Source organism: Fringilla coelebs (genome assembly GCF_963513975.1).
Source record: "Fringilla coelebs genome assembly, chromosome: 1".
Classification (NCBI taxonomy): Eukaryota; Metazoa; Chordata; class Aves; order Passeriformes; family Fringillidae; genus Fringilla; species Fringilla coelebs.
This window is the reverse complement of record NC_140028.1, coordinates 144560654-144570209: the sequence shown is the minus strand read 5'-3', so window position 1 is coordinate 144570209 and position 9556 is coordinate 144560654. Positions and strand designations below refer to the sequence as shown.

The following is a 9556-nucleotide window of genomic DNA, read 5'->3' as shown; positions in this document are numbered from 1 at the left end:
CCCATCCAGAGTGTTTCACCATCACCAGCAATAAAAATTTCTTCCTAAGATCTAGCTGAAAATAATCTAATTTCCCTTGTTGGAACTTGCATCCATTGCAACTTGAGTCCTTTAGATGAATTTGGTTCCACCCTCACTATACACTCTGATCAGATGGTAATCAAATGCAGGGAGGTCTTTCCTTCAGCTTCTGTCTCAAGGCTGAACAAAACAAATCCTTCCAGCCTCTCTTTGTATCATACAGTCCAGTCCCTCATCATGCTATTGCCCTCTGATGATTTCCTCCAGTGTTCCAAAATCTTTCTTGCCCTGAGGAGCCCAGAACTGCATGGAGCTCTCTAGATGCACTCTCAGAGAGAAGAGAGTGCAAAGAGTGCAGAGAGAAGTTCCATCAAGCTGCTGGCTATGCTCTGGTTAATACAACCTGCTACACAGCAGGTTTTCTTTGCTGCAAGGGCACACTGGCCACTCATGTTCTACTTCTTGCCTGGCTGGAGCCCATGCCCTTCAGTGCGCAGGTGTTTTCCAGCTGGCTTACTTGTTATGATTATACAGCAGGTTAGTGGATGTGCTCAGTATTTAAACTACATCTCCCAAATCCTGTGGCACCTTCATCTCTTCCTAATGGACCTTTGAAAATCCAAATTTACTGGAAGAGATCAAAAGAAAAATGTAATTTCTGTGTCTTTTTCTAGAGTAGATGCTAATTACAGTCTTCAGAATTGGTAAAATGAGAATTATTCAGCAGTCTCTGATACTTTTCACAACATCCTTCTGTGACATTAATAATCATCCTGAGTAATTGTATTGCTCATTTGTCATTTAGGTCTTAAAATGTGTTTAGAAGTGCCTCAGCATCATTGCTCCTACTTTAAGGATAAAGGATATTTTTTTCTTTATTGTTTTATTTTCTTTATTTCTTTTTTTTACTGGCATGTTTACAGTTGCATGGAAAGTGAACTGACTCCAGCTAACTTCAGCTTTGCATGTGGCAAGTGTCCAACATCATCATGAACTTTGAGTCAATCAGCACATCCAGTGACCTGAACCCCTTGTAGGGGAGGAGTTTAGAAGAGGAAGGAAGTGACTCCTTGTGTGGAGAGGTCTAGATGAAGAGGTTAGACCAGATGCCTAATATTTAGACAGCTAAAATTAGATTACACTGATGTCATTTGAAATATAAGAGTAGGTAGGAGTAAAATTTGGGAACTTTTTTCTAAGGCAGCATGAACTGTCTTTACTCCTACTGAGTTCTGGGTACCCATGATCATTTTTATCAGTGGCATACCTGAATGAATGGCTCTGAGCCATGCAAAATCCAAACTTAGAGAAGAACATATACAGCTTATATAGGATTAAGCTAAAACACCCATGCAGAAAATGAGTCTGAATAACTTGAATGATACACAGATGTAAATCAGAACAATTGTTCAGGATCCCACGGCTAGCTGTAGTAAATTCTCCAGAGTAATTTTAAATATCAGAATTTAAATATCATTGTTTCCCCTTAGTTATCTAAACTGATTTCTGTACCTTTTTTTTTCTTTCTCGTAATTATTTTCCACCAGATCATAATTTGTGTCCCTTAAATAATTTTTGAACAAGTCTTCAGAACATGAATTTACTGGCTGCTTTTAATTTCAAGCTGCTTCCAGATGAAGGCCACTTCCATCTCATAAAAAGTGGTCAGGGAAAGTTTACTTTCTGAGTGGACATGGTATTAACCGGTGTTTTCATTTTTTTTTTTCACTCACAGGAGCCCAGGCCTTGTGCAACAAACAACCCATCTGAGTGTTCAGACTTAATGAACAGAGTTTGGGGTGTACTGGGATCTCCTTCAGACATTTAAGATTGTTAACATTTGTAATTATGAGTAATTTGTTCTGAAGGACTTCTTTAAATTCTTCTGTGGATTCCTGCATAAAAACTCACCCATAATTCCTTGTATCAATACATGCACACGTAAGCATGCATGTGTGTCTGTGCTCTTCTGGACCACAGGGAAGCTCAGGTGATGTAATTTAAGAAATAATCTGGTCTGGCTTTTTCTCAAACCACATGAAAGATTTGACTTCGACAAGGTTCTTGTTTACATGGGCACCAAGGGAGGGTGAAAATACTCCAACCAATTTAAATAGGAAATTAAATGGAACGTGTTTTAACGTTCCATTTAATGTGATATGTGCTCGCCCATAGCACACATGTTTCTCTCAAGATAAAATCTACATGTTGGAATTGCTAGGAATGCCAATTTTTTTAATGCTTATGTTTAGGGAAAGCTTCCAGGTGTATTAAAAGTGAGCCAAAGATAGTAAGGTAAATATGAAGTTATGTGTGTGTTCACTTGAGAGTAATTATTCTTTAAAACTGGACTTTCAATGACAGGTAAGAATCCTGAATGCTCCCTTCCTATTAAAATAAATAGTTTGGGTTTCAGGCAGACTTGAAAAAGATGATCCTAATCTTTACTATTTAGCTGAACATCTTTGCAGCAATAGCATTTGAATTAAACATGTTTATATTTTTAAACCCCAGAAAACAAAACAGAATTTATGGTTAAGTAACATTTGCCAAATAACATCATAATGTCTTACAACTACAGCTCTAAAACTATAAATGCCCTTATCCCCAGTGCTCCTCAGAAGACTGGATTCTGAAAATAAATGATCATGCTCCATCAGAAGCTGTGAATAAAGTGTAGGCACATCTGGGGGGAAAATGTAGTTATTATAAAGGAGCTGAGACTATAGGCTAATAAATTTTTCATCTTAGAAACTGTGGATACAAGGTTCCTCATCTCATCAGCTCAACATGCCTTTAGAGGAGTAAAGTGTCAATACTAGAAAGGAACCACTTGTTTGATTTTTTTTTTACTTCCTTAAGAGCAGGGACAGCAGGCAACCAATAGATATTTGTAGATTTCTAATGGAAAACCCCGAAAATCTCACTGAACCAAGCCAACCAGACATGGAATGATGGCCCCAGACTGGAATCCAAATGCATCACTGTAGTTTGCTGATGTGATTAGCTCTGTAGTACAGGATGGAGCCTGTCCATTTTTCAAAACTGGGCCAAAGCCTTGAACAGTTGTTTTGGTAATGTAGATGAGCCTTTAGGTCTTAATAGTTCCTACAATTACTGCTGAATCTGGCCTTGGCTCAGGAATAAACTCCTTGTATTGAAAAGATTTACTATCCTAACTGTATCTGTATCTCAATTTAATGAAAATGTTAAGGATAATTTGATGGTCTCTTGCCAGTGTAATTTTAAATAAAATGTCTTCATTCCTTGGCAGTGTCTATTGGCACTCAGGTTTAACTAAAGGAAGTGCTTAAGTGAAGTGCTTTTTACATTACAGTCTTGCCAGTATCTTCTTTGATAGAATAGATTTAATTTTCAGCGTTTTACTCAGAGTAAATAAATTAAAACAAAAAAACCAAAAAAACCTCCTACCGTCAATCCATATGGTAGCAAACCTTACTAAAAGCATTACTAAAAATCAGATATTGGCCTATCACAGTATTTGGACTAATCTCAAGCCTCATCTCCTGTAAATTAAACCATTTCTAACTTATTTACTGTCCATTTTTTATGCAGTCTTGTAAAAAAATCTTTCTGTACCTTGGGAAATAATGTAGGACATAATGAGGTGCTGTCAGTGCATCTTAGATTTTCATCTGACTTCAGCAAGTCAGCAAAAAAGTTTAGGACACTTTATCATAATTGCATAGGGAATGGAATGTAATGGTGAGGTGGTGACAATTTGGCCATCATATCCTACAGAACTGAGCAATTGCCAAATACAGTCTTGATTGTTTACCCTGTGTAAATCAGGAATGTGTGTACAGAATGAGGCCAGAAGGACAATGCATCAGAACTTAAATTGTTTGGGGATAGTCTGAGAATAGAAAAAAGATTGTAGATATAAAACAGTGCTCATTAAAAGGGTAAAACATGAGTAATATTTATTTTCCTTCTAAAATTTAAGTGCCATTGATTTGTTTTAATATGCAGAAAGAGTATTTACAAAAATAAAAATATTTCCCTGGCAGAGGCAGAGTGTGCTGCTACCTACATTAAGGTACCAGGAGCTCATAATTTTAAAAGTTTATAAGCCACCTCCATAATGTTATCCTTGGCAATCAGCACCACAACTCAAGATCTTTGTCACTGTTGGGAAGGAATAATTTTTCTTGTTATTATTGCTGTCCACCAAATCTTCATTCCTCTTTTTCTTCTGCTCAACAAGAGACATTCAGAAATGTCAACAAGAGACTTTCAGAAGATGGCTTTGCTCCGAGCCACTCACAGTGAAAAAGGAAGATCTTATGACAGCCATATGGGCACCACAGATTTTTCCTGTCCTTTGGCACCTAGAAGCAGGCCCTGGAGACACCCTATAGATAAGTTTCTCTGTTATGTGGACTGAAACAATTTAGCCATGTTTTCTACAACTGTCACTACCTTTGTGCAGCTGTTTTAATTTCTATGGTGTGCATTTACAAGAAAAAGATTGTATTTGCACACACTTCGGAAACTTCATTTCAGGAGTGAAGAAAATGTTGAGTAATCACAACTTTTTAATAGACTGCATCTAATAAACAACTGGACCAAGCCATCTGTACCTGGGAGCAGTGTGTACACATGCGTGCAGAGGCAAAAAGATACAATCACAGGGCAGAGAACTATGACTAGGAGAACGCAAAAAGTCTTGTGGAATGTGCAAAAGAGAGATGAAAAAGATGGGAAAGATTGAAGCAGGTGAGACAGGTGGGTAAACACAGCACACATACAAAGGCAATATTCCTACATGCTTGAGTATGTGTTTGTCAGGGCCCTGGATTGCCCTGAACAGCCACATCTGGGGCACTCACTCACTCACACACTCACTCACACTCACTCACTCACTCACTCACTCACTCACTCACTCACTCACTCACTCACTCACTCACTCCACTGCTCATCGGTCCCTCTAAGCTCAGGTGTACCTGCCTCCAGCCCTTCCTCCTGGACACACCTTGGATTACATCACAGCACTCTCTGGCCTCTCAGGACTCATCCACTCACCCTGCCTGGAGCTGAATCCTGTCTCACCACTGCCAGGCTCTGCCCTCTCTCTCTGGATCCTGCAGAATTATGTTCTGACCTGGGAGGGCCCGTGCTGGGGGCATCCCCTTTGCTTCCTTCATGGAACAACATGTTCTTGCTGCTTCCTGAGAATATTAAACCAGTCATGGCCTTGAGGGGCATATACAAATCATAGAATCACAGAATGGCTTGGGTTGGAAGGGGCCTTAAAGGTCATCCAGTTCCAATCCCCCTGCCATGGATAGGGACACCTCCCACCAGGCCAAATTGCTCAGAGTCCCATCCAACCTGTCCCTGAACACTTCTAGGGATGGGACATCCACAACTTCTGTGGGCAGTCTAGGCACACAGTTTGTGTGATTGGGAGTGGGGCTGTGGCCCAGCCTCATCCCCAGTGGGCACAGCAGTGAGCAGCAGGTGAGCAGCGCTGACAGCAATGAGCTGTGGAGTGCCCAGGGGCACTGAGTAGCCACCAAAGGGAACAGAGGGCACACAGCTGCAATGCATGAACATGAGGGGATAAAAGGTTGAGCTAGTGAGCAAAAAGGACAGACATTTGCAGCTTTCTGATGCGATGTGATGTTACTCTGCATGGGTTGAAGCTTTCTGAGCGTGTATGGTGGCACTCTGTCTATCATGGCTGTCTCGACTGTGACAGATGCTGTGGCACCTCACCACCTTTGATGAAAAGAATTTTTTTCTAGTATCTAATCTGAACCTACTCTTTTTTGGTTTAAAGTCATTCCCCCTTGTCCTGTCACTACATTCTATGGTAAAAACTTTCTTTCTGTCTTTCCTGCAGGCTCCCTTTGGGTACTGGAATGCCGCAATGAGGTCACTCCACAATGTTCTCTTCTCCAGGCTGAATAACCCCAATTCTCCCAACCTTTCCTTATATGGGTGGTGCTTCATCCTTCTAATTCTCTTGGTGGCCTCCACTGGACTCAACACAACAGGCTGCTGTCCTTCCTGTGCTGGGGATGCCAGAAATCACCAAGACTTCTCAGACACTCATCACTTGGGCCTGTGTCATTTACCAACCACTTCTGCAGAAGGTAAAAGCCAGGGTCAGTAGAAGATCTTGTGCCTTTCTGATACTGGAGCTGGAACATGTTAAGTGTATCAGTGAAAATCCTATCTCATAGAAACTCTGCTCTCTGCAGTTTCGTGTTTCTTTCACTCCTTACATAAGGAGAGATTGCATCCCTAAGCTGTCTTTGCTACTGATAAAGATGGCACAAACTCATGACCTAACAGATTGCTTCTGTGCTAATGAAAATTAATTCATTAACTGCTAGGGACACCTAGACTGGTCCTTTTTTGTATGAGACTTATAAAGATTATCAAGGCCAAAGTCAAAGAATCTTGTCATGTTTGGAAAAAAACACTATCATTTCAATACAGAGTGGTGGGATATTTCATCAGCAATGCAATGTGTTGAAACCATGAACAAACATTTGATATGGTATTTCACAATATCCTAAACCCCATCTGCATTTGTAAACAGTATTTAGGGAGGGCAGGCTTGCTTATACTGAGATGATGTTATCTGGTGAAATGCCAGACTAATGCTTACTCTTGCTAAGCCCTCATTCCCTAATGAAAAGTCTGAAATTTTAAAACTTAGACTCTTCTGAATCATCCAAAACCAATGAAATCTGAACAGATATATCATTTTCCAGTCAGCTTGACAACAGTTAAAGAGCATGATGCTCTTGGTATGAACAGCTGCAAAGCACATCCATCCTCTCCTGACGTGGATGCTTGCAATTTGTTTGTTGTGATACGCCAATGTGAGAATTAAAATTTCTGCTGAAAGGAATGAAAGCTGGATTTGGCCACCTATATTTATTTACCACCTTGAGTTGCAGACTGAGTAACTGCTTTTTGTTACTGTTGTTGTCTGCACCACCTCTGTATCTGGAGGGATGCAGTAATCATAGTGAAAGAATGGAGAATGGGCTAAGAAATGTAAAGTAGCCTCAGGTGTAGTTTCATGTTTGTGTCTGCTGCTTTTACTTTACAGCCTTTTTCTTTTTCCACTCCTCATCAGCTGAGGTCCCATTCCTGAGCCCACCTCTATCATGTGGATTTTCCCAAGTGTATTGTCATGGCTACACAGAAGCCTGTACTGGTGTGTTCAGTCCTCACCCTGATCAAGAAGTCTTTGCAATAGGGTCATGTCCATCTCTTCATGGGGAAGAAGAGGTTCAGGAATGACCTGGTGGCCAAGGCCAATGGCATCCTGGCCTGGATCAGGAATGGTGTGGCCAGCAGGAGCAGGGAGGTCATTCTGCCCCTGCACTGGGCACTGCTGAGGTCCCACCCTGGGTGCTGTGTCCAGCTCTGGCCCCTCAGGTTGGGAAGGATGTTGAGATGTTTGAGTGCATCCAGAGGAGGCAGCGAGGCTGGAGAGGGGCTGGAACACAAACCCTGAGAGGAACCCCTGGGGGAGCTGGGGGTGCTCAGCCTGGAGAAAAGGAGACTCAGGGCTGCCCTCATCACTCTCACAGCTCCTGAAAGGTGCCTGTGCTCAGCTGGGCTGGGCTCTGTCTGCAGCAGCACTGACACAACCAGAGCACACAGCCTCCAGCTGTGCCAAGGAAATATAGGTTGGATATTAGGGAAAAGTTTTTTTATGGAAAGAGTGATAAATTTGGGAATGGTCTGCCCAGGGAGGTGATGGAGTCACCATCCCTGGCTGTGTATAAAAAAAGCCTGGATGTGGCACTGGGTGCCAGGGTTTAGTTGAGGTGTTGGGGCTGGGTTGGACTCAATGACCCTCAAGGTCTCTTTCAACCCAGTGATTCTGTGAATTCTGTGAATTCCTATCTCTCCCTACAACCCCCTGAAAGGAAAGGGAAACCAGGTAGGGGTCTGTCTTTTCTCCCAGGACGAGAGGAACTGGCCTCAGCTTATACCAGGGGATGCTCAGGTAGGCCATAGGAGGAATTTTCTCACAGAAAAAGGCGACAGCATCGGAGTGAGCTGTCCGGGGAGGTGAAGTCACTGGCCCTGGAGTTGTTTAGGAGCTGGATGTGGCACTTAGTGGATGGAAGTGTTTGGTCAAAAGTTCGACTCTGTGATCTCAGAGGTATTTTTCAACCTTATGTATTCTGTGATATGCTTATGCTACTAAAAGTACAAATTATATACATACATAACTGTGTGCAACAACTGTGCTCCTGTAGCCCAAGCCCTCAGCTCGGTTCTCGCCCTCAGGGCGGCCCGAGCCGGCCCTGCACACCCGCAGGCAGCTCCGGCGGAGGCCGGGGCAGGGAAGTTTCCCGTGGAACACCCGCAACCGGGAGGGCCGGGACAGGCGGGAGGGCCGGGACAGGCGGGGCGGCGGGCGCGGGCCGGGGGCGGGGCGGCGGGCGCGGCCGTGTGTCGGGAGCGCGCCCGGCGGGCGGCGGGCGGCCGCCATCTTCTCTGCGCGGCCGGCGGGAGCGCTGCCTCTGCCCCCTCCTCTGCTCCCTCCTCCTCCTTTTTCCTCCTCCCACTACGCTCCGCCGTCGCCGCCGGTCAGGAACGGGGCGACCGGGATAGCGAAGGCCGCAGGGAAGGCAGGGGACGGGGGAGCAGCCCCGCGGGGGCGGGCGGGCCGCGGGGCGCCAGCCCGGGGGGTTCGTGCGGCCCCTCCGCTCGCCCTGCCGGCCGGCCGGGCCCCGCTCCCCATGGGATAAGCTGTAAACATGTTCAGCTTTGAAGGGGACTTCAAAACAAGGCCCAAGGTGTCCCTCGGAGGAGCGAGCAGGAAGGTAAGGAGCGGCGCCCGGCCGTGCCCGTGTGTGTGTCGGTTCTGTCGCCCCCCGCCCTGTTATCGGTGCTTTTACTGTCGGGCCTTCAGAAATGGGAGCAGCGATGACTAAGGTTTAATAGAGGGGAAAAACCCTCCCCTCCTGATGATGTGTTTATCTCTGATCTCTCTGCTTCACTGTTATTATTATTTTTTGTATAATCAGGCCACACCATCCCAGGCTTGTAGTGTAGTAAGAATTGTGGGAAGCGAGGAAATGTCTCCTTGGCTCGTCCCCCCCGCAGGCGATCGATCGATCCCGGTGTCGTGGCCGGTGGCACCTCCCCAGCAGTCGCTCTCCAGGTCTTCCAGGGGGAAAGGACTCGGAGCCCTCCTGTCACTTCCCTCCAGAGGCAGTGTCTGCCGTGGACCTGCCTCGCCGGGGGGATGTGGGATGCACACAGCCTCACACAACCCGAATTGCCGGGGGAGGTTCGTCCACGTGAGCCGGGGCCGCCGGGTTGGTCTCTGTCAAGTTTAGGTTCAGTCAATTTGTCGTGCGCAGGGTTAGTAGCAGTTAATTGTCAGCTCTACCAGACTATTTGATTTCCTCGTGTTTATTGATGGGAAAGAGGCAGAATGATTTATTCGGATCTTGCTGATTGGACAGGGTAAGCAAATGTTTAGTCGAGCAGTGAAGGGCACAGGACTTCGGAAGAATGACGGAAA

At 44.8% G+C, this 9556-nt stretch overlaps 1 protein-coding gene across 1 annotated transcript in view; it reads left to right on the top strand.

Moving 5' to 3' along the window:
* The first annotated feature begins 8493 nt into the window (after positions 1-8493).
* The window catches only part of UBE3C (ubiquitin protein ligase E3C), a 70557-nt gene continuing 69494 nt past the window's right edge, over positions 8494-9556 (top strand). The window contains exon 1 of the mRNA XM_084218460.1: positions 8494-8849. Within this exon, the coding sequence (XP_084074586.1) occupies positions 8784-8849 (66 nt within the window). The 5' untranslated portion in view covers positions 8494-8783. The remainder of the gene's footprint in view (positions 8850-9556) is intronic.